Below are 26,741 nucleotides of genomic sequence, written 5' to 3' on the forward strand. Positions count from 1 at the left end.
TGCATTTGGGTTTCACACATATTGTCATGTATAGCAATAGTTTCCTCCCTACTTATTGATAAATAGTATTCTATTACATGGATATACCACAGTTTTTATCCATGCACAATTGAAGTACATTTGGGTAGTCTTTATATTCTGGCTCTTATGAACAAAACCACTAACAATGTTCATTTAGGAACTACTTTTTAGATGTGTATTGCTTAGAAATGAGGCATTATCAATAAGTCTGAAAATGATTAAGCAGGAAGATGCTAGAGACCTGGGCTCTCATACTAGTTTTGCTCTCATTTGACAGTTACGTTGAAGAGAGAATTTAACTTCTCTGGGCTTACTTCTTTTATAAAATGTGTACATGATTTAGGGCTTATTCTAGTTTTAAAATAACATGATCTTGTGATGCAGGTAAAGCATTTATTCTTGTGCTAAGAGAAGAACTTATAAATGGTTGCATACATCTTTATAAAATTAAGTTGTATGAACTCAGTATAACTAATATTTTAAATAACAGGTTATTTTGTCTCTAAGTCCAGTCACAAATAGTTAGAAAATAACATAATTTGCATAATGAATTTTAAAGGTCATCATAATCTTGTGCTTTTTATTAATTATGTAATCCAATTGATTTTACATTAGAAAATTATTTTGGTGATAATTCTCTTAAGTAAATATTAGATAAAAATTTTCATTCAAAATATTTCAGCATTTATTTATTTTCTTATATATTTATGTATTTTTTTATTTATTTTTAATTTAGATGGGTCTAGGAAAAACAATCCAGGCAATTGCAGTTGCTTACTTCTATAAGGAGGAATGGCCTCTTTTAATAGTGGTTCCATCATCTCTAAGATACCCTTGGACAGAAGAAATAGAGAAGTGGATACCAGAGCTGGGTCCAGAAGATATCAATGTTATTCAGAATAAAACTGACGTGGGGTAAGAACAACTTTTTAATCATTAAGAGGGGAAAAAAAAAGCCTTGCATGTATTTAGTATATATTGATGTTTGGAATAAAATCTAACCTATAAATCATAATATATAACTAAGAGAATAGTGTGGGGAATTTTATTTTACATTTTTAAAATATGATTTATCTAAAATGCAACAGTATATTTAATGTAAAATTTCTTTATGATATATTTTTAAAGTAAATGTAAATATGTATACTTTTGAAGATTTAAGTAATATGCCTACTTTATATTTACCTTACATATACTTAAAACTATTTTGGCTTTGAAAATTACATTTCTCAACTTTTCAATGATTAATTTGAAGCTTTGAGCTTTTTTGTCTGTAACAAAGGTAGATTTTGCTTTCCAAGTTGTTGGTTAATATGCAGGTTTTATATATAACTCAAAATTAGTAATAACCACTTTTGACTTCTTTAGTATATTAATTTATAATTTTATTATTTTCTGTATTGAAAATGTTTGGTGATTATTTGAAGTATCTCCTCAACAATAAATCATATTGGGCAGCCCGGGTGGCTCAGCGGTTTAGCCCCTGCCTTCAGCCCAGGGCCTGATCCTGGAGACCTGGGATCGAGTCCCGCATCGGGCTCCCTGCATGGAGCCTGCTTCTCCCTCTGCCTGTGTCTCTGCCTCTCTCTCTCTCTCTCTCATGAATAAATAAATAAAATCTTTAAAAAAAAAACAAAAAAAAAACAATAAATCATATTTAACTATTGGGTTTTTAAAATTTGTTTCCTAGCCATTGGGTAAGCTAATCTTGAATGCTGGTAACTTATTACATTGTGTATCTAGGAGAATTATGCAAATTATCATGTTTCCTAAAGTTCAAAATTACCAACTTCTGAGCCTCAAATAAAAGGCAGTATACCTCTGTGAAATAAATGTTTCTTAAAACTTACATTTTTTAATTACGATATTATTGTATTTCTATTCTCTGAGATTGTTCACATAAAGAATATTAGTAGAAATAATGTTGGCCTTTGGTGAATGTCCTGACAAAACAGTCGGAGGCCTTTTCTCTTTTGACTTCTGAACTAAAAGTCTATAAAATATATCTTTATGGGCCTATGGAAATTTGGACAGTATTTACATGGTCAAAATAAAATGTTGGCAATAATCATAAATTTCCTATTCTCCAATAAAACTGTATAAAATTTAAGACTTAAGGATTTAGAGAATATAGAATGCACTGAGGACTTTATAGCCACTTTTTGTTAACTATATTTTATTTATTTATTTATTTGCTTATTTATTTTTTAAAGATTTTATTTATTTATTCATGAGAGATTCAGAGAGGAGGCAGAGACATAGGCAGAGGGAGCTGAAGAGCTCCCCCTAAGGAGCCTGATGTAGTACTCAATTCCAGCCCCAGCATCAAGCCCTGAGCCAAAGGCAGAGACGCTCAACCACTGAGCCACTCAGGCATCCCAACTATATTTTATTTAAAAGTTTACATTTAATTTTCTTAAAATACATATCTTGTATCATCTTTTATTTAGTTCATCCAGTTTTTCTTATTATTTAGGAAATACTGTTCTACAATTAAATAGAGGCCAATATTTTTACTTGAATAACATTTGGTATCTGTTAGTACTACAACTCAGAGTATAACTTTTTTGGAGGATATCACCTTAAGGAAAGAAAAACTTATGCAGCGTCTTCCACATGCTTAAAGAAACAGTTTATTTCTTTTCTTTTTTAAAGACCTTCTTTTTTTTTCAAATTTTATTTATTATTTGAGAGAGAGAGCATGAGTAGGGGGAGTGGTAGGCAGAAGTCAGAGGGAGAGGGAGAGGCAGGCTCCCCAGTGAGCAGAGAGCATGATGTGGGACTCAATCTCAGGACCTTTAGGCTCTATATTAACTAGATTTACCCAGGGTTTAAAATGTAGTTGATGTTAAGAAAAACATGCTATTATAAATATTTATGGACACGACATGGGAACACCCAAATACATAAAATATTTATTAACCAAAGTTAAGGAACTACTTGATAGTAATACAATAATAGTAGTGTTCTTTAATACCTCACTTATATCAATGAACAGATCATTCAAACAAAATCAACAAGGAAACAGTGGCTTTGAATGACACACTGGACCAGATGGATTTAAGAGATATAGCCAGAATATTCCATCCTAAAACAGCTAAATACACATCCTTTTCAAATGTACTTGAAACTTTCTCCAGAATAGATTCCATATTTGACTGCAAAACAAGTCTTAACAAATTTAAAAAGTTCTAAATCACACCATGCATCTTTTTTTACCACAACACTATGAAACTAGATATTGACCACAACAAAAAATCTGGAAAGAACACAAATACATGGAGGTTAAATAACATATTCCTAAATAACAAATGTGTCAACCAAGACATCAAAGAAGAAATAAAAAATTACTAAGAGAGAAATGCAGATGGAAACATGATGATCTATCCTCTCTTGAGTCCTTACTCCAAGGTGACTAAGAAAAGAAGGAATAATGGTTGTGCCAAAAAGGGCCACCACCATGTACAGACTGTTAACTGTACCAACTGTGCCTTTTGCATGCCCAGGAACGAGATCATTAAGAAGTTGGTTATTTAAAAAGAAAAAAAAAGAAGTTATTTAAAACATAGTAGAGGCTACCACTGCCAGGGATGTTTCCAAATGAGTGTCTTCAATGCCTATGTGCTTCCCAAGCTTTATGTGAAACTACATTACCATGTGAGTTGTACCATACACAACAAGGTAGCCAGGAATCACTCTCCAGAAGCACAGAAAGACTGCACACCCCCACCTCAATTTAGACCTGTGGTTGCTACTCCACAACCACCACAAAAGCCCACATAAGGAGCTAAGTCTTTCAAGACTGAAGAGCTCATCTCTGAAAAAAATAAAATAAAATGGAGATAATGCTTTAAAAACAAACAAAAAAGAGTAAGAAAATACAGTGATCCAAAATGTTTGTAATGCCCCAAAACTGGTCCTAACAGCAATGCAGGCATACCGCAAGAAGCAAAAAAATCTCAAATTGATAATCTAATTTTATACCTAAAGGAGCTAAAAAAGAAGAACATCAAAATCCAAACCAGCAGAAGGAAGGAAATAACAAAGATTAAAGCAGAAATAAATGAAATATAAACTTAGAAAAAGAACAAATCAACGAGATCAGCAGCCGGTTCTTTGAAAAGATGAACAAAGTTGATAAACCTCTACTCAGACTCATAAAAGAGAGAGAGTTCTCAAAATTTAAAAAAATCAGGGACAGTTGGGTGGCTCAGTGGTTGAGCGTCTGCCTTCGGCTCAGGGTGTGATCCTGGAGTCACAGGATCAGGTCCCACTTCAGGCTCTTTGTATGGGGCCTGCTTCTCCCTCTGCCTGTGTCCCTGCCTCTCTTTCTCTTGGTCTGTCATGAATAAATAAATAAAATCTTTTTTAAAAATTAAAAAAATCGAAATGAAAGGAGAAATAACATTGAACACCACAGAAATTCAAGAATATAAGAGAATATTATGAAAAATTATATATGCTCACAAATTAAACAGCCTAGAAGAAATTGATAAATTCCTAGAAACAGATAACGTTCCAACAGTGAATCAGGAAGAAATAGAAAATTTGAACGAGGGCAGCCCCGGCGGCGCAGTGGTTTGGCGCTGCCTGCAGCCTGAGGTGTGATTCTGGAGTCCCGGGATCGAGTCCCACATCGGGCTCCCTGCATGGACCCTCTTCTCCCTCTCCCTATGTGTGTGTGTGTCTCTCTCTCTGTGTCTATGAATAAATAAATAAAATCTTTAAAAAAAAAAAAAGAAAGAAAGAAAATTTGAACGGGCCAATTACCAGCAATATATTTGAATTAGTATTCAAAAAACTCCAACAAAAGTCCAGGAGCAGATGGTTTCACAGGAGAATGTTTATTTTTTTTAGATTTATTTATTTGAGAGAGAGACTGACATGAGCTGGGGCTTGGGGGAGGCAATGGACAGGCAGAGGGAGAGGGAGAGGAAGAATCCCAGCAGACTCAATGTTCAGGGCAGAGCCAATGTGGGGCTTGATCTCATGACCCTGAGATCAGGACCCAAGCCGAAATCAAGAGTTGGGCACTTAACAACCTGAGCCACTACTCTCCCAAACATTTAAAGAAGCATTAATACCTATTCTTCTGAAACCACTCAAAAAAACAAAAAGTAAGGAATATTTCAAACCATTCTATGAGGTCACCATTACTGTAATACAAAGACCAGAAAAAGACCACCAAAAAAGAGAACTACAGGCCAATATCCCTTATTCACATAGATACAAAAATCCTCAAAAGAAAATACTAGCAAACCAAACCCAGTAATAATTTTTAAAAATCATTCACCAGGATCCATTGGAATTTATCTCTGAGATGCAGGGATGATGGTTTAGTATTCATAAATAAATCAACATGTTATATCACATCACTAAGAGAACAGATATGAACCCTATGACCGTTTTAATAGATGTAGAAAAAGCATTTGTCAAACTACAAAATCCATTTGTGATTAAAACCCTCACAAAGTAGGTTTATAGGGAACATACATCAACATAATAAAGGCCTTATATGAAAAACTCACAGCTAACTTCTTCCTTAATGGGGAAAAACTGAGACTTTTTTCTAAGGTCCAGAACAGACAGGGATCTCGATTCTCAGTTTTTATTCAACATAGTACACAAAGTACTAACCAATCAGACAAGAAAAAGGCATCCGAATCAGTAAGGAAGAAGTAAAACTTTGACTACTTGCAGATGACATATGCTAAAAATGAAAAACAAAGACTCCACCAAAAAAACTATTAGAACTGATAAATGAATTCAGTAATATCACAAGATACAAAATGCACAGAAATCTATTGCATTTCTATACACTAATAATGAAGTAACAGAAAGAGAAATCAAGAAAACAATCCCATTTACAGTTGCACCAAAAATAGTAAGATGCCTAGAAATAAACTTAACCAAAGATGTGAAACACCTGTATTCTGACAACTGAAAAACAATGATCAGAAAAGTAAGGACAGCACAAAGAAATGGAAAGGCATTTTCTGCTCATGGATTGGAAGAACAAATATTGTTAAAACATCTTACTACCCAAAAAATCTACACATTTAATGCAGTCCATATCAAAATGCCAACTGCATTTTTAACGGAACTGGAACAAACAATCCTAAAATTTATATGGAACCACAAAAGACCCCTGAATAGCCAGAGCAATCTTGACAAGGAAAGAATAAAACTGGAAGCATCATAATTCCATAAGTCTGGAATTATGATGGATTAAGTGGATTAAGCACCTAAACATGAGTCCTGAAGCCATAAAAATGCTACAAGAGAGCACAGGCAGTAATTTCTCTGAATCAGTTGTAGCAAAGTTTTTCCTAGATATGTCTCCTGAGGCAAGGAAAACAAAAGCACAAATAAACTATTGGGACTACATCAAAATAAGAAGCTTTTGCACAGTTATGGAAACCGTTAGTAAGTCTAAAGGGAACCTGCAAATTGGAAGACATTTGCAAATGACATGTGTGATCAAGGGATAGAATCCAAAATATTTAAAGAACTGATACAACTCAACACCCAAAAACCAAACTACCCAATTAAAAAATGGTTAGAAGATATGAACAGCTATTTCTCCAAATAAGATATCCAGATGGCCAGCAGACACATGAAAAGATTCCTAACATGACCCATCATCAGGGAAATGCAAATCAAAACCACAATGATATATCAGCTCACACCTGTCAGAATGACTTAATTCAGAAACTCAAGAAACAACAAACAGTGGCAAAGAAGTGGGTAAAAAGGAATACTTGTGCACTTTTGATGGGAATAGAAACCAGTGAAGCCACTGTAAAAAAACAGTATGGATGTTCCTCAAAAATTAAAAATAGAACTACCATTTGCTGGGGGGATAAGTTTAGATGGCAGAATAGAAGAGGCAGCCTGAGCTTGCCTTGTCCCTCCAACACAGTTAGATGAACATCAAATCATTTTGAACAATTAGGAAATCAGTCTGAGAATTAAGAAAACAATCTGCACAATTAGAGGGAAAGAATGTGGCAGATGCAAGGTTCAAAGCCATGAATTGGGGGAGACAAAACTGAAGGTACCACAAAGGGGAGGAAGCCCATTTCATGGAGCGAAGTTAGAGAAGGAAAGAGAGAGTAGTGCTTAGGGCTCACACAAGACACCACATGAAGGGATCCCCTGGGTCTCACTGGGAGGGATCACTCCCCTTTCTAGAGTACATCTTGAAGAGGTTATTTTGCCTCTTCAAAGACAAAAGGCCTGCTGGGAGCCATTGAGCAGCCATTAAACAGCAAGGGACAAAGGGCTTGCAAAGGGCAGATAACCTGGTTGCAGCTTTTCACTATGCATCACAATAGACTTTAGCCACAGTTCACGAACCATGCAACTGCTTTTGTGGGACAGAGCAGTGCTGGGCAAGCCCAGAGGCTGTCCTCTGGTGGAGGGGGAATTGGTCCATGCTTTGCTAGGTCCTTTAAGATTTAGAGTTTGAATCCCAGCCCCCAGCTAGAAATAAAACACAGGAAAACTGTGGCACCAGTCATACCAAGGGTGGGGCACAGATGGGTTAAGGGCAGGGACCTGATGAAAGCTGGTGACACAGAAGAGAAGATTGTTGCTTTTTTGTGATTGCCTCCTGAACAGTGGTGGCTGCAAGTTCCCCTCCCCGGGGTTCAGAGGGCATGGTGACACTGTCTTCCACCCCCAACCCCACTCTGTGCCCATGAGCACAGTCCAACTTCAGAGAGAAACAGCACCTCCAGTGAAGGCTGGAGTCACTGACAGCAAACCCAGCCTTGCACCCAGCAGGGGCATCTTTACAAGGGCAAGTCTGACTGTGAGCCAGCGTAGCGGGCCTCTACCTCAGAAGACCAACACAGCACCCCTGCCCACTTACCTCACTCCCCTCCATGTACCAGGTCTGCTGATCATAGTGTGCTCCAAAATGTCAGCTTCAGTTCTGGTGGAAATAAGCTTAACAAACTAACCAAAGCACCACCTGGTTATAGGTCTAAATACTCCCCCACTACAAGCAAGAAGGAACTCTGTAGAGTACTCACCTATGGGAAAGAGCAGCCAAAACACAAAAACAGTGCACATAGCATACACCAGAAACACTTCCTGATGCTCCAGACTCTGGACAGTGTATGGCCCCTTCTAAATATAGCATTACTTTCAGAAGCAGGAAACATAACAAATTTTCATAGTATGCAAAGGACAGAAACTTAGATGACAAGATGGAGGAATACTCCCCAGAAGATCAAGAAGAAATCACAAGCAAAGATTTGATCAAAACAGATGTAAGCAATATATCTAAACAAGAATTTAAGACAGTCATAAGAATACTAGCTGGGCTTGAAAGAGGTGTAAAAGACACCAGAGAACTCTGAATGCAGAAATAAAACACCTAAAAACTAGTCAGGCTGAAATTAAAAATGTTATAACTGTGATTCAGAACTGAGTGGATGTAATCACAACGAGGATGGAAGAAGCAGAGGATTGAGTAGGTGATATAGAAGATAAAATTATGGAAAATAATTGAAATGAAGAGGGAAAGAAATCTATTAGATTGTGAATTCAGACTTAGGGAACTCAGCGATTCTACAAAGCACAATAATATCTGTATCATAGGAGTCCCAGAAGAAGAGCAGGAAAAATTGGGCAGAAGGTTAATTTGAACAAATTATTGCTGAGAACTTCCCTAATCTGGGGAAGGAAACAAGCATTCATGTCTAAGAGACACAGAGAACTCCGCTCAAAATCAATAAAAACAAGTCAACATCAAGATATATCACAGTCCAACTTGCAAAATACAAAAGTAAAGAGAGAATTCTGAAAGCAGCTAGAGACAAAATGTCCTTAACCTACAAGGGTTGTAACAACAGACCTATCCACAGAAATTTGGTAGTCCAGAAAGGAGTGTCATAATATATTCAACATGCTAAATGGGAAAAATATGCAGCAAAATTGTCATTCAGAATAGAAGGAGAAATAGAGTTTCCAAGACATGCAAAAACTAAAGGAGTTCATGAACACTAAACCAACTTTGCAAGAAATACTAAAGTAGATGCTTTAAGCAGGAAGAAGAGACCAAAAGAAACAAAGAACAGAGACAACCCACAAGAACAGCAACTTTACGGATAATACGATGGCTCTAAATTCATATCTATCAGTAATTACTCTGAGTATAAATGGACTCAATGCTCTAATCGAAAGATATAGGGCATCAGAATGGTTAAAAAAAATCCCATCAATATGCTGCTTACAAGTAGAGATTCATTTTAGACCCAAAGACACTTCCAGATGGAAAATGAGTTGATGGAGAACATCTATCATGTTATTGGATATCAAAAGCAAGCTGAGGTAGCCATATTAATCTAGATATTAAACTAAAGGCTTTAAGAACACATGAAGAAGGACACTACATCATAATAAAGGGGTCTATGGAACAGGAAGAATTAACAATTTTAAATATTTTTGCCCCCAACTTGGAAGCAGCCAAATATTTAAATCAAGTAATAACAAAGAAACTCATTGATAGTACAATAATAATAGGAGACTTTAACACCCCACTCACAGCAGTGGACAGATTATCTAAGCATAAGATCAACAAGGAAACAAGAACTTTGAATGACACACTGGACCAGATGGACTTAACATATATTCAAAGCATTCATCCTAATATAGCAAAATACACATTCTTTTTGAGTGCACATAGAACACTTTCCAGAATAGATCACATACTAGGTCACATCTCAGGCCTCAACTGGTACAAAAAATTAAGATTGTACCATGCATACTTTCAGACTACAACATTATGAAACTTATCAACTACAAGAAAAAAATTGGAAAGACCACAAATACATGGAGGTTAAAAAAATCCTACTAAAGAATAAATGGGTTAACCAGGAAGTTAAAGAAGAAATTTAAAAATTCATGGAAGCAAATAAAAATGAAAATATGACAGTCCAGAATCTTTGGGATGCAGCAAAGGCAGTCATAAGAAAGAAGTATATAGCAATACAAGCCTTCCTCCAGAAGCAAGAAAAGCCTCAAATACACAACCTAACTTTACACCTAAAGGAGATGGAAAAAGTGCAGCAAATAATGCCCAAAACTAGCAGAAAAAGGGAAATGGTTAAGATAGAGCAGAAATAAATGCTATGAAAATCTAAAAAGAACCAGTAGAACAAATGAATAAAACTAAAAGCCACCTCTTTGAAAGAATTAACAAAACTGAGAAACTCCTAGTCAGACTTACCAAAAAGAAAAGAGAAAGGACCCAAATAAGTAAAATATGAATAAAAGAGAAGAGATCATGGGAAGCCCGGGTGGCTTAGTGGTTTAGCGCTGCCTTCAGTTCAGGGCGTGATCCCAGAGACCCAGGATTGAGTCCCACATCAGGCTCCCTGCATGGAGCCTGCTTCTCCCTCTGCCTGTGTCTCTGCTTCGCGCTCTCTCTCTCTCTCTCTCTGTCTCTCTCTCTTTTACTCTCTCTAGCTCTCTGTGTCTCTATGAATAAATAAATAAAATCTTAAAAAAATAAAAAAATAAAAGAGATCACAACCAAACCACAGAAATACAAACAATTATAAGAGAATATTATGGGCAATTATGTGCCAACAAATTTTGCAATCTGGAAGGAATGGATAAATTCCTAGAAACATCTAAACTACCAAAACTGAAACAGGAAGAAATAGAATATTTGAACAGACCGATAACCAGGAAAGAAATTAAATCAGTAATAAAAAATCTCCCAACAAACAAGAATCCAGGGCTGGATGGCTTCCTTGGGAAATTCTACCAAACATTTAAGAATTAATTCCTATTCTTCTAAATCTGTTCCAAAAAAATAGAAGTGGAAGGAAAACTTCCAAACTCATTAAATGAGGCCAGCATTACCTTGATCCCAAACAAGACAAAAAAACCCACTAAAAAGGAGAATTACAAACATGTATCCCTAATGAACATGGATGCAAAAATTCTCAACAAGATACTAGTTAATTGAATCCAACAGTACATTAAAAGGATTATTTACCACAATCAAGTATGATTTATTCCTGGGCTGCAAGGATGGTTCAGTATTCACAAATCAATCAACATGATTATATTAATAAAGAGTAAGAACCATATGTCCTCATAGATGCAGAAAAAGTGTTCCACAAAATGCAGCACTCTTTCTTGATAAAAAACCCTCAAGAAAGTAGGGATAGAAGGAAAGTACCTCAGGATCATAAGGGCCATATACATAAGAACCACAAGTAATATCATCCTCAATGGTGAAAAACTGAGAGCTAAGATCAGGAACATGACAAGGATGTCCACTCTCTGTTAAACATAGTACTGGAAGTCCTAGCTTCAGCTGTCAGAACAACAAAAAGAATTAGAATGCATTTATATCAGCAAAGAAGATGTCATCCTTTCACTATTTACAGATGACATGATACTCTGTATAGAAAAACCCAAAAGACTTCACCAAAAAATTGCTAGAAATGATACATTAATTCAGCAAAATCACAGGTTATAAAATCAACATACAGAAATCTGTTGCGTTTCCATACTAATATGAAGCAGCAGAAAAAGAAATCAGGAAATCGATCCCATTTGCAATTATAACAACAACCATAAGATACCTAGGAATAAACCTAACCAAAGAGGTTAAAGGTCTGTACCCTAAAAACTATAGAATACATATGAAAGAAATTGAAGACAACACAAATGGAAAAACATTCATGCTCATGGTATAGAAGAACAAATATTGTTAAAATGTCTATACTACCCAAAGCAATCTACACATTCATTGCAATTTGTATCAAAATAACAGCGTTGGGATCCCTGGGTGGCGCAGCGGTTTGGCGCCTGCATTTGGCCTAGGGCGCGATCCTGGAGACCCGGGATCGAGTCCCGTGTTGGGCTCCCGGTGCATGGAGCCTGCTTCTCCCTCTGCCTGTGTCTCTGCCTCTCTCTCTCTCTCTCTCTGTGACTATCATAAGTAAATAAAAATTAAAAAAAAAATTAAAAAAAAATAACAGCGTTTCTCACAGAGATAGAACAAACAATTCTGAAATTTGTGTAGAAGTAGAAAAGACCCCAAAATAGCGAAAGCTATCCTGAAAAAGCAAAGCACAGTGGGAGGCATCACAATTCTGAACTTTAAGCTTTATTACAAAGCTGTAGTCATCAAGGCAGTAAGGTACTGGCACAAAAACAGACACATAGGTCAAGGGAACAGAAAAAAGGAACCCAAAAATGGACCCACAACTGTATGGTCAGCTAATCTTTGATGAAGGAGGAAAGAATATGCAATGGGGAAAAGTCAGTTTCTTTAACAAATGGTATTGGGAAAACTGAACCGCTTCATGCAGAAGAATGAAACTGGGCCATTTTCTTACACCATATACAAAAATAAATTTAAAATAGATGAAAGACCTAAATGTAAGACAGGAAACCATTAAAACCTTGGAGGAAAAAACAGGATCACCTCTTTGATCTCAGCTGCAGCAACTTCTTACTGCACACATCTCCAGAGTCAAGGTAAACAAGGAAAAATGAACCTCACTGAGATAAAAATTTTTTTTTTTTTTTTAGATTTTAGTTACTTATTATTTTAGAGAGAGAAAGGGAGTCAGAGTGTGGGGTGTGTGGTAGTGGTGAGGAGTAAAGAAAGAGGGAAGGAGAAAAATCTCAAGCAGATTTCCTGCTGAGTGCGAAGCTCAGCATGGCATTCCATCTCAGGACCCTGAAATCGTGACCTGAGGCAAAATCAAGAGTGTACCACCACCAACTGAACTACCAAGGTGCCCCAAAATAAGAAGCTTCTGCACAGCAAAGGAAACAATCGACAAAACTAAAAGGCAACCGATGTGATGGAAGAAGATATTTGTAAGTGACATATCAGATAAAAGGCTAGTATACAAAATCTATAAAGAACTTACCAAACTCAAAACCCAAAAAGCAAATAATGGGCAGTTAAGAAATACACAGAAGACATGAATAGACATTTTACCAAAGAAGACATCCAGATGACTAATAGACACATGAAAAAAAATGCTCAACATTACTCAGCATCAGGGAAATATAAATCAAAACCACAATGAGATACCACCTCACACCTCTCAGAATGGCTAAAATTAATAACACAGGAAACAAAAGATGTTGGTGAGGATGTAGAGAAAGGGGAACGCTCTTATACTCTTAGAATGAAACTGGTGTAGCCACTCTGGAAAACAGTATGGAAGTTCCTCAAAAAGTTAAAAATAGAACTACCCTGTGACCTGGCAATTGCACTACTAGGTATTTATCCAAAGGATACAAAAATGCTGATTCAAAGGGGCACATGCACCCCAACTTTATAGTAGCACTATCAAGAATAACCAAATTATGGAAAAAGCCCAAATTTCCATTGACTGATGAATAGATGAAGCAGTAGTGTATATGTGTATATATATACATTTATATACATAAATGCATATACATATATATATATACACACACAATGAAATATTACTTGGCTATATAAATAAAATAAAATCTTGCCATTTGCAGCAACATGGATGGAACTAGAGTGTGTTATGCTAAGCGAAATATGTAGCCAGAGAAAGAAAAATACCATATGATTTCACTCATATGTGGAATATAAGAAACAAAATATGAACATTGGGGAAGGAAGGAAAAAAAGATAACAGAGAAAGAGCAAACTATAACAGACTCATAAATATTAGAGAAGAAACAAGGTTGAGAGAGGGGAGGTGCCTGGAAGGATGTGCTAAATGGGTGATGGGCATTAAGGAGGGAACTTGTTTGGATGAGCTCTGGGTGTTACATGTAAGCGATGAATCAATAAATTGTTCCTGGATATATTTCCCAATGCTATACTGTATGTTAACTAAGTTGAACTTAAATTAAAAAAAAAAAAAAGAACTACCATATGATCTCAACTGGTTATTTCCTCCTAAGAATATTTAAAAACACTAATTCCAAAGGATATATGCACCCCTATGTTACTGCAGTTTTATTTACAATAGCCAAATTATGCAGTCAGACCAAGTGTCCTTCAATGGATGAATAGATGAAGAAGTGGTATAAATATACATATGTATATATACAGGGAGATACTATTCAGCCATAAAAAAGAATGCAGTCTTGCCATTAACACCAACCTGCAGTGAGTTACTGAGTATAATACTGAGCGAAATAAGCCAACCTGAGAAAGACAAATACCATATGATCTTACTGAAATTTAGTATTTAAGGAACAAAACAAAAAAGGAGAAAGAGACAAACCAAGAAACAGATTCAACTATAGGAACAAACAGATGCTTATCAGAGGGGAAGTAGGTGAGGTAGACTAATGAAATAGGTGAAGGGAATTCATAGTATACTTATATGGAATTGTTGAATCAGTGCATTGCATACCTGAAACTAATGTAACACTATATGTTAACTACACTGGAATTAAAATTTTAAAAATAAATAAATTTTTAAAAATTTAAAAAGCAGTTGTTGTATTGTTGTGCTTTTTTTAGGACCTCTTCGTTTTCTCTTAGAGGGTAGAGAACTGCAGAAGATGGACTCTGTCCTGTATATTTTCACCAGTGATACAGAAAATGCAAACATAATGTGTTTTATTGTTAATATATTTACTTGTCTAGTTATTTCATTCTACAAACTCATAAGGAGCCTAGCACTGCATATATACCGATAAACAAGACACATTTTTTGTCCTCATCAATTTTATGAGGTAGCAAGGGAGATAAATATGTACATGAATAATTTTATTACAGTATGGTAAAGAATACTATAGTTGTATGAATAATTAGGTAGTTCAAAATATGAGAGATCTCTTTAGGCCAATGTTTGTCTGCATAAAGTGATGCCTTCCTCTCCTCTTTTCCATGCTTCAGATCACCCCTCAACCAGTGAGTTTTTGTCGTCACAGTTTCAAGCACTCTGCTGCGCTTTAATGTGACAGTCCAGGAATACGAAATGCCTTGCAGTGCATTGGGCAGCCCTGCAATACTAAGCATTGTCTCAAAATTTTCTGTGTTGAAAAATACTGCTATCCTCTTTGTGGGAAGGCTTCAATGAATACTCAACTGATATATGAGTATCCACTTTATCTATGACTCTAGATGCCTGGACATAAATATTCTCAGAAAGTAAAGTCCCTATGCTAGTAATACATGGCTTGGTGGATGTCAAAATCTTCCAAACACCATTTAACCAAATATTTTTGGTTAACCAAAACATTAAATTTTGGACTCTGATTTATCATATCTAAAAAGTATAAACATCTTAAGAGAAACTGAGTTTTAGCAGTGTAATACTGCTATGCTAATAAATCCCTTTATTTCTCCCCTTTATTTTCTTTATTTTCCTTCTCCCAAAGAGTTGTGGTGTTTATGATAAGTTGGTTACTGAAATATTTTGAAATTACATGACTTTTTTTTTTCCTAGGAGAATATCGACCAGCAAAGTGACAATTCTGGGCTATGGTCTTTTAACCACAGATGCAGAGACTTTGATAGATGCATTGAATAATCAGAACTTCAAAGTAGTTATAGTAGATGAATCACACTACATGAAGTCCAGGAATGCAACTCGCAGTAAGATTTTATTGCCAATAGTACAGAAAGCCAAACGAGCCATTCTTCTTACAGGAACTCCAGCTTTGGGAAGGCCTGAAGAGGTACTATAATCCTTAAATTTTGGCTTAAAAAAAATCTTTCACAAAAAAAGTAAATGATTGGGAATTTCTAGATGGCTATTATTGATTAAATGCATCCTTTAGTATGACTATTTTCTCTGTTTACATGTGAACTTTACCTGTGCTTGTACATGTATATAAAAATATAGTTTTAACTTTCAACTTAAGGTTTTCATATTAAGTATACATTTATAATATCCATCACATTTGTTTTCATATCATTCATATATGCTTTTAGTCTTCATTTATCCAGTTGATTTGACGTTATAAGCTCCTTAGGATTGCGGTTTAATCTATTTTGTATCTTCTAACTTCTTTCTGTTTCTCTTTTATTTTAAGATACATGTTTGAGGACTGCCAGGGTATCTCAGTCAGTTGAGCTTAGGACTCAGTTTTCGCTCAGGTCATGATTTTGGCATTGTGGGATGAGCCCCACTTTTGTCTCCATGCTGTGCAGAGTCTGCTCAAGATTCTCCCTCTTTCCCTCTGGCCTTCGCCCTGCTCTTGCTCTCTCTCTAAAATAAATAAATAAATCTTTTTTAAAAAACCCACATAGATCCATGTTTGGGAAGGTATAGGTATCTGAACTTATGTTCAACTCAAATGGAGAAATAAGGCATTTGTATGATACTCCCATTTAGTTCTAAGAGCCATAGAGAGAATGGAGTAATTAAAGGGTTGGGAGAAGAAATGATGAATGAAATTCTTGAGTCTTGAAGGGTCACTGTATTCTAAAGAAGCCCTTTCTGTTCATGAACCCTGAGTCATAGAAAAAAAATGTACTTTTTGTCTTGTAGGATTGTAAGAATTAAAGGAAATACTGGTTTAAAAGTATCTTGTATGTGCCCTGGCACATGGTATGCATTTAACATACAGTAGACATTTTTATTATTGATTAATAAGCCAAGCATGGGATGCAACTATTGATAAAGTGTATTATGTAAATTGATTTTCAAATGTTAAACCAATCTTACATTCCATGATAAATCTCTCTTGACTATATATAACCCTTTTTATTTGTTACTGGATTCAGTTTGCTCTATTTTGCTGATGATTTTTTTGTTTATATTCATTAGAAATAGTAATATATAGTTTTCTTATTATACCTTTGATTTTAGTATCAAGGCAATACTGGTCTCACAGAATGAGTTGGGAAGTATTCTCTCCTTTCCTGCCTTTTAGAAGAGTTTGTGAAACTTTGTTATTACTTCTTTTTTAAATGTTTGGTAGAATTTAGAGGTGAAACCATCTGAGCCTGAGTTTTTCTTTGTGAGTAGATTTTAAATTAATAATTAAGTCTCTTCACTGAATATATATATATACTCAGATTGTGTATTTCTTCTTGAGTAAGTATAATATTTTGTGTCTTTCTAGGAATTTTTCCATTTTATCTAAGGTATCTAAGTTATTAGCACACAGTTGTTCATAGTATTCCTTTATAACCTTTGCGTTTCTGTAAGGTTGATAGTATTTGTCCCCTCTTTTATTTCTGATTTTAGTAACTTGAGTCTTTTCTCTCTCTTTTTCTCTCTCTTCTTTAATTTGGTTAGTCTAAGCTAAAATTTTGTGAATTTTCCCATTCTTTCCAAAACCAGTATTTGGTTTCATTGATTTTTTTTTCTGTTTTCTATTCTCTGTGTTGTTTATTTCCATTCTAATCTTTATTATTCTTTCTGTCTGTTTTGTGTTTTGTATACTCTTTGTCTCCTAGTGTCTTTAGGTGAAAAGATTATTGATTTAAGACCTTTCTTCTGGGATCCCTGGGTGGCGCAGCGGTTTGGCGCCTGCCTTTGGCCCGGGGCGCGATCCTGGAGAACCGGGATCGAATCCCACATCGGGCTTCTGGTGCATGGAGCCTGCTTCTCCCTCTGCCTGTGTCTCTGCCTCTCTCTCTCTGTGACTATCATAAATAAATAAAAATTAAAAAAAAAAAAAAGAAACATCTTTAAAAAAAAAAAGACCTTTCTTCTTTTTTTTAATAGAGATATATACAGCTATAAAGTTCACTCCTTGGAAGATACATTGGCAAATACTTAAAAAGATAAAAATAGAGTTACCATAAGTCCTAACAATTCCATTTTTTTTGCAATTCCATTTTTTAATTTTATTCACAAGAAACTGAAAATATATGTGTCTTCACAAAAAAAACTATCCATAGTAGCATTATTTATAATATCCACAAAGTAGTAAGAAGCCAGTGTCCATAACTGATGAATGGGTAATGAAAATGTATCCATAAAAAGGAATGAAATACTGATACATTCTACAACATGGGTGAACCTTGAAAGCAGTATGCTGTCGATGAAGTCAGACAGAGGCTACATGTTGTATGATTCTATTTATGTGAAATATCCAGAAAGGCTAAGTAATGGAAATAGGAATCAGATTAATGATTGCCAGGATTGGAGAGAATGGGAAATGACTAGTAATAGGTATGGAATTCCTGTCTATGGTGATACAAATATTTCAAAAGTAAATAATGGTGATCGTGGCATTTTGTGAATATACTAAGAGCCACTGAATTGTACACTTTAAAAGTATGACAATGAGAGGCACCTGGGTGGCTCAGTGGTTGAGTGTCTGCCTTCAGCTCAGATCATGGTCCTGGTCCTGGGATTGAGTCCCACATCAGGCTACCCACAAGGAGCCTGCTTCTCCCTCTGCCTATGTCTCTGCCTCTCTCTGTGTCTCTCATGAATAAATAAAATCTTTTTTAAAAATTTAAAAAAATGAAAGTATGAACAATGAAAGTGATATATGAATTATTTCTCATTAAAGCAGCTCTTAAAAATATATACTAAATAACAGACACTACTATGTACAGCCTATCAAAGTTATAAAAATGAAAAAATTTCATGATACTATTGATGGGAATACAAACTGGGACCTGCTTTTTGCACTGTAGCACAGTAACAGCCATCAAACTTTAAAAAGCATATACCTTAAATCCACCTATTTCATTTCTGAACATATTTCCTACAGACTCATCTAATGGAAATACAGATTGATGAGTGGTGAGTGGATGGATGGATGAATAGATAAATAGATAAATGATTGGTAGATGAGATGTAAATACATATACCTATGCCTACATATATTTATATATGCACACATATACATAGAGAGACTTAATAAAGTTATTAACTTTTATAATTGTATAAAAGCCAGAAACAGCCTATGTGTCCAAGATCGGGAGACTGTTTTTTCTTTTTTTTTTTTTTAAGATTTTATTTATTTATTCATGAGAGACATTAACAGAGAGAGAGGCAGAGACAAAGGCAGAGAGAGAAGCAGGCTCCATGCAGGAAGCCCGATGTGGGACTCGATCCCGGGTCTCTAGGATCACATCCTGGGCTGAAGGAAGCGCTAAACCCAGCTGCCCCAGGAAACTGTTTAAATATTTTACAGGACTTGTACATAATAATGGCTGCTATGAGCCTTTAAACAGTGCTTTATTATGCTAATACTATTGCTTAATTTTTAAAACTAAATAAAAATAGTGTATATGTACTCTAATGTTGTCTAAGACATGTTTTAGGGGACAAAAATTCTAGTTTTATATATATAATATCTTCACATTAATAGAAGAGAAGATATATGTATCTCTGTGTAGGCATACAAAATATATAAATGTATATTAGAGAAAAAGATAACAGTTATCCCTGAAGAATAGGATGGCAGAGATGTGTGAATAGAGGAAAAGGAGGGGGCCTGAGAAAAAAGAGGTGGATTTTCTTTTTTTACTCTTTGCTATTTTTTAAACTAGAGTTATTATAGTAATAATATTTACTTGAAAATACTACAACATATTGAGAACACTTGTATTGTTACAGCTTTTCATGCAGATTGAAGCTCTCTTTCCTCAAAAATTTGGAACATGGACTGAGTATGCCAAAAGATACTGTAATGCACATATCAGGTATGACAAAGTACTTTCTATAAATTTTAATTCTTGCATATATACCATGAACATTAAGGTTATTAGTCATTCTTTGTTCCAGTGCTTTTCACACTGGTAGTAGCTATGGAATAATTTCTTCAAGTAAAATCTTATGTGAAGACCTATACATAAATAAAAGAAGTAGATAATGGCATTTTTTTTCTTTAATTTTTTACCTTCCATTTTATTTTTGGAATTATTTAATTGTACTGACTGGGTAAATGTGCACAATGTACAAAAGTGAAGAGTAAGTTCATTCCTCTTTGGCCGTCTCCCAGCCAGCCATTTCCCTTCCCAGGTAACCTGGGTTGGGTTATTTATTGTGTATCCTTCTGGAAACACAGTGTTGGCAATTTATTGTGTATCCTTCTGGAGATAATGTACGAAGAAGCATATGGATACACAGTGTTGGCAATTTATTGTGTATCCTTCTGGAGGCACTCCATGCATGAAGAAGCATATATGGTTGTATGTGTATAATATTGTTTCATTTTATTTCTACATATATAGTAATATAAGGTACGTATTGTTCTGCTGTATGTTGTCTTCATCTAATATGTGTGGAGATCCTTCCATATCAGTTCCTAAAAGAGCTTTAACATTTTTATTTTTAGCTGCTCCCAGTATTCCACTGTTTGCATGCACTATAATTTATTTAGTATACTATTAATAGACCTTTATCTGTGGTACATAGCTGTTGCATACAGTACAGCATTGAATATCCTTGCACATTTTGAGAGGCAGTACATTAATTATATTGGCAAAAAGCATGCAAAATTAGAGCTAGACCACCTGTCTTATATATTTATATCCAGTACTTACAGTGTTTTATTTTATGAAAGTAACTTTACTTCTCCAGACCTTGGTGTCTTTAGCTCTAAAAGAGACAATAATTATCCCTATCTCAGAGAATTCTTAGGAGACTTACATTAGCTAATATTTATGAGGGACTTCAACAGTCAGTGGCACATAGTGAGCACTCAATAATTATGAGCTATTTTAATATTTCATGTCACACATACAGGAATAAATCTTTAGGATAAATTTATAGAATTGGAATTGCTGGTACAAAGGGCATGTGTATTTTTATATTTTTTAGACTTTTGCAAACTGCTCCACCAAAATTATACTAATTTATATTCCCACAAGCAGTAAGTTTGTCTCTTTCTCCACACCTTTCCAACCTGTTCAAATATAAATTATTTTTCTCTTGCCAGTGTGTTCTGATGGTAGTTTTACTTCTTCTCCTGCTAGTTGTCTCTTTATGTTCTTTGCCCTTCATCTTCCTAAACTGACTAGCTATTTTTTTTCTTATTGATATATTGGAAATCTTTATTACAGAAATCAGCTGTTTGTGATGAGTCCCTCACATTTTTTCCCAGTGTGTTTTCTTTTATCCTTTCTACAAGTTTTTTTTTTTTAAGATTTTATTTATTTATTCATGAGACACAGAGAGGCAGAGAGGCAGAGAGGAAGAGACACAGGCAGAGGGAGAAGCAGGCTCCATGCAGGGAGCGGGATGTGGGACTCGATCCAGGGGTCCCCAGGATCACGCCCTGGACTGAAGGCGGCACTAAACCGCTGAGCCACCTGGGCTGCCTTCTACAAGTTTTTAAAATAACCTTATGGTGTTTTGATGCTTTTTAAAGGGCTATAGAACACAGAGATAGAGTCTTTCTAAATTGTATGAAGGCATTTTAACAGTGATAGCAAAATCAGACAATATACAGAAAAAAAAAAACCTAAGGACTTTTTAACTTAAATTTATAAATGTAGAAATCCTCAATATTAATATAAACCAAAACTCATGAAAAGTCCTCATGTGTTGACCTCATGTGTTACAAATAGAATTTAGATCAGCAAGTATAGTTTAATATTAGAAAATGTGTTAATATAGTCATTTTACTAGTGAAAAGGAAAAACTTCATTACATCATCTCCATATATGCTGAGATGTAATTTGATAAAATTCAATATCCATCCTTTTATATGGTTTAATAATTTTTTAATTATTGAAGTATAGTTGACATACAGTGATAAATTAATTTCAGGTGTACAACATAGTTATTTGACGATTCTGTACATAACTCAGTGCTCACTATGATAAGTGTAGTACAGTGTTACTGATTTTATTCTGTATACTGTACTTTTCATCTCCACGTCTTCTTTATTCTATACCTGGAAGATTGTACCTCTTAATCCCCTTCATCTACTTTACCCAGCTCCCCTCCTCACCTCCATTCTGGCAACTATCAGTTTGTTCCCTGTATTTAGAAGTATGTTTTGTTTTGTTTGTTTGGTGATTTATTTTGTTTTTTAGATTCCACATGTAAGTTAAATTATATGGCATTTGTCTTTCTCTGACTTAACTTCACTTAGCATAATACCCTCTAGGTCTGTCCATGTTATCTTAAATGGCAGGTTATCATTCCTTTTTATGGCTGATGATTATTTTTTTATATTTATATACCACAACTTTTTTTATCCATTCATCAAGAGGACACTTGAGTTGCTTCCATAATTTGGCTATTTAAATAATGCTATTATAAACATAGGGGTACATATGAATTTTGAATTAGTGTTTTTGTTTTCTTTGGGTAAATACCCACTAGTGGAATTCGGTATTTCTCTTATTAGTTTTATGAGGAACCTCTGTATTGTTTTCCATAGTGGTTTCACCAATTTACCTTCCCACTAACAGTGCACAAGGGATTCCTTTTCTCCACATCCTTGCCAACACTTGTTATTTCTTTTGATACTAGCCATTCTGACTGGGTTATATTTAGAGGAAGTTGTAAATACAAATATGATTTGGAGAAGGCAGTACATTCAGATTTGCATTTCCTTGATGATTAATGATGTTGATTGAGCATCTTTTCATGTGTCTATTGGCTGTCTTTATGTCTTCTTTGGGAAAATGTCTATTCATATCCTCTGCCCATTTTTTAATCGAATTGTTTGCATTTTTGGTGTTGAGTTTTACAAGTCCCAATATATTTTGAATATTAACCCCTTATTGGATATATCACTGGCAAATATCTTTCCCTATTCACTAAGTTGCCTTTTTGTTTTGCTGATGGTTTACTTTCCTTTGCAAAAGCTTTTTAGTTTGGTATAGTTCCAATAGTTTATTTTCACTTTTGCTTCCCCTGGCTGAGGAGACAACCCATAAATATGCTGCTAAGTGATATCTGAGAGATCACTGCTGTTTTCTTCTAGGAGTTTTATGGTTTAAGGTCTAGCATTTAGATTTTTAATCTATTTTCATTTTATTTTTGTGTATGGTGTAAGAAAGTGGTTCGTTTTCATTTTTTTGCATGTAGCTGTCCAGTTTTTACAGCATCATTTATTGAAGAAACTGTCTTTAACCCCATCATATATCCTTAACCCCTTTGTTGTAGAGTAATTGACCATGTAAGTGTGGATTTATTTCTGGGCTCTCTATCCCATTCCATTAATTTTTGTGTTTGTTTTTGTGCCAGTGCCATACTCTTTAAATACTATGTCTTTATATTATACCTTGAAATGTGATAGTGTGATACCTCTGGATTTGTTCTTTTTTTTTTTTCAAGATTGTTTTCACTATTCAAGGTCTTTTGTGGTTCCATATGAATTTTTGAATTAGTCTAGTCCTGTGAAAAAATGTTATAAGTACTGTAGTAGGGATTGCATTAATTCTATAGATTGCTCTGGTTATAGATTAACTCCTCCTATCTATGAATATGAGGTTTTTAAATATGTGTGTATATATACTCAAAGCCACTGTATTATATGAAACTTTAAATCTGGAACAAGGATGTTCCCTGACATCATGGTTTACTTTATGCAGGCAGCACTAAATCAGTTCAGATACACACACACACACCCCAAAAAAGGTAAAAATTGTAATGAAAAAGACAAAATTATCATTATTTGCAGCTCATATTATTTAATTGGAAGGCCTGAGGGGATCAGCTCAAAAATGCTCACAATAAAAGAATTTATTAAGGTATCATTACCTTGAAACTAATATGGTATCATAGACTGATTCGGATCAAGGCTCTTCCTGGCATTTTAAGTTAGTTTGGAATGTTAAATTTTTTCCATAATGTTTTGATTTCATGAAGATGTCATTTTCACACTATAATTTTGCAGAAGGCAAATTATGGTTAGTTATTCAGTTCTAGACCCATATTTTATATTTGAAATATGACTGTATTCAAATTAAGTTAAATGAAGCTTGAGCAAAATTATAACTTTATAAAGTTTATTAGATACATATGTGGTCACAAACAGAAGTATAATAATGCAAATGTAGTTTGGAGATGAGAAGTCTAGGTATAGATGACTACTTGGTTTGATTTGAGAGACACAGAGGAAGTATTACTCCACCAGAACATCCCATATCCACAATCCTTTACATCATTCATTGTGCTGCATTGTATTTAGAGGACACTATAAATGCAAATATGATTTGGATAAGGGAGCACATTCAGTTGTCCATCATTAGCACAGGAGACCTAGAAAAGACTTTACAGATTACTCAGTCTGCCTTTGTCACTTTATAGGCACCAGACAATGTTAAATGGCTTGCCTAGTATCTGACTTCATCTTGCACCTTTTTTACGCTTTTCCTGGAAGTAAGAAAGACCTCAGGAATGGCAACTTTAATAAATGTTCTTTTACACAGAAAAGAAGGACACATAGGTAATCCAGCGAAGCATTCTGTTATCAGTAGCCACCTTCAAAAGGTACACTATGGGAAGACAAATTTGTCCTCCTTAATGTCATGCTTAAAGGTTAAGAATATCCTAGCATAGTTTTATGAAAATTTCTCCGATTTTCTAAACTTTCTTTACTGCTGATATGTTGTGCCATTTCTACCACTTAGGAGAAATAGTTGTCTAAAATTTTTTGAGAGGGAAAATGCTGAAAGATAATACATATTAAAGGTATTTACAGCCATTTTCCAAAGGTGTTAATTAATAGGTCATGTCAGCTTCAAGAAATGTCTCTTATGGAATTGTACTGTACTTTGTCCTCAGCACTGTCACATTTAATGTTCTTATCCATGGGCTAAATAGAGGTCAAGTCTATTCCATTTGCAAATGGCTCAAATCTGAGAGAAATAGTTAATATACTGGATGGCAGAGATAAGTTTGAAAAATAATTAGATAAAAATTAATAGGACAAATCCTGCACTTATGCTTAGAAAGTCTGCTTTGTGTGGAAGGATTTCAGAAATCCTCACCTATTGTCACTAGTTTAGTTCAAGAAGATTTCTGGTTTTGAATAACCTTATGCTAAATTGAAGTCAACTCTCTGTCATAACTGATAAAAATAAAGTAATATTGGGATGTATTGTTCATATTAACATTCAGAGTAAGGAATGGTTCTATTCCAATCATTGATTAGACCACATCTGGAGTGTAGTTTAATTTTGATTAATCCATTCATTCAAAATATTTATAGGGTATCTATTATTTGCCATCCCATGTCTTAGGCATCAGATACATATTAGAGAACAAGACCTACGTGGTTCCAACCTTCACTGAGTTCTCAAACACTAACCAGATGATAACAGTTGTGATGAGTGTCATATAAAGGAAGTAAAGGATGTAATGGCAGAGTTTAAGAGAGTGAACTATCAAGTCACAAAGAACAGAAGGGGCATCTTGTTAGTGAGTGATATTTATTTGCATTCCAAGAAGAGTAGTTTTATGTGCTAAGCCTAAGAGCCAGAGAGACTGCTAGGCCTTTGAGGAACTAAAGGTAAAAGTAGATCAGGTCATAGGAATATTCTTGAGCTAATAGAAGAGAGTCTCAAGACAAAAATGGAGTTTGGCATAGGTCATTTTGTATGGGGTCCTTTTCTTTTCATCAGAATAGCAGTAAGAAGGCACTGGAAGGTGTTTTATACTTTTTATTTATCAGTATTACAGGAGGTTTTTTTAGTAAAATATACATAAGAAAATTTACTATTTTAACTTTTTAAGTTTATAGTTCAGTTATATTAAGTACATTCACACTGTTGTGCAAACATCATTACCATTTGTCTCCAGAACTTATTCATCATCCCAAACATTAAACAGTAACTCTATATTCCCCTTGCCCTCTCACCCCTGCATTCTGGGGTTTTAAAGCATAAAAGGAACAAACATGACAAGATGTATAAGCTTGGTTTGTTATTTTTCAAGACAACATTGTCACATTGTTCAAACTTCTAAATCATCTATGTAAGAGTATATACTTTGAAAAATCTCCTTTTCACTCACTTTTTTCTGAAAAATAGTTTTCATAGTTTTTAATTTTTCCACAAAAAATTGTATGCCTTTTCAAGGGAATTTCTATTTTTTACACAGATACTGGATAGCATAAACATAGACGTTGTTTTGTACTTTACTTATTTGTCCATTTTTTCTATATGTAAGTAATTTCATCCTTTGTTATGGCTACATTATATTATTGAGATATCCATAGTTTCTGGGGTGACAAGTTTAGGAAGTTTGCATATGATGACTTTTTTTTTTTTCAGGAAATGGGAAAGACGTTATGTGTTTAGAGAAATGGGAAAGTAGAGAATTGAATGAGTGTTGACACAGTGTGAAATATTGCTGAAAGGGAGAGTGAGATAATGAGATTAGTGTGATAGAATCAGCAGCAGCACCAAGTAACCATTTGAAAACAAAAATTTTAGATATGTTGTGGAACCAATGCTCTCAAAAATACGATTTCCACAGCAACACCCAGCATTGTAGGTACAATCTTAGAAAAGGCTTTTGGTTAGATCTAAGATTTTTTTTAAATTTTTATTTATTTATGATAGTCACAGAGAGAGAGAGAGAGGCAGAGATAGAAGCAGGCTCCATGCACTGGGAGCCTGACGTGGGACTCGATCCCGGGTCTCCAGGATCGTGCCCTGGGCCAAAGGCAGGCGCTAAACCGCTGCGCCACCCAGGGATCCCCTAAGATTTTTTTTACCACCTTGTGATGCATGGACTGAAGAATAAGGACATTTTGTGATCTTGATAGAATGAAAGGTAATGTATAGACTGAGAAATCCATACAAGGTGAGGAAAAACATAAAGACAGGAAAGATGTGAATATGGTAAAAGTGG

The 26,741-nt window shown here is 34.9% G+C and overlaps 1 protein-coding gene and 1 pseudogene across 2 annotated transcripts in view; both read left to right on the plus strand.

Moving 5' to 3' along the window:
* Window positions 1-26,741, plus strand: part of ZRANB3 (zinc finger RANBP2-type containing 3) — a 313,553-nt gene that overhangs the window by 164,474 nt on the left and 122,338 nt on the right. For both annotated transcript variants that reach the window (XM_055316358.1, XM_055316357.1), the window contains 3 exons: window positions 758-936; window positions 15,456-15,687; window positions 19,539-19,624. In XM_055316358.1, the coding sequence (XP_055172333.1) occupies window positions 758-936; window positions 15,456-15,687; window positions 19,539-19,624 (497 nt within the window). The remainder of the gene's footprint in view (window positions 1-757; window positions 937-15,455; window positions 15,688-19,538; window positions 19,625-26,741) is intronic.
* LOC129503785 (40S ribosomal protein S26-like) lies at window positions 3,397-3,804 on the plus strand (annotated as a pseudogene).

The sequence above is a fragment of the Nyctereutes procyonoides genome, unplaced genomic scaffold, assembly GCF_905146905.1.
Source record: "Nyctereutes procyonoides isolate TBG_1078 unplaced genomic scaffold, NYPRO_anot_genome, whole genome shotgun sequence".
NCBI classification, from domain to species: domain Eukaryota; kingdom Metazoa; phylum Chordata; class Mammalia; order Carnivora; family Canidae; genus Nyctereutes; species Nyctereutes procyonoides.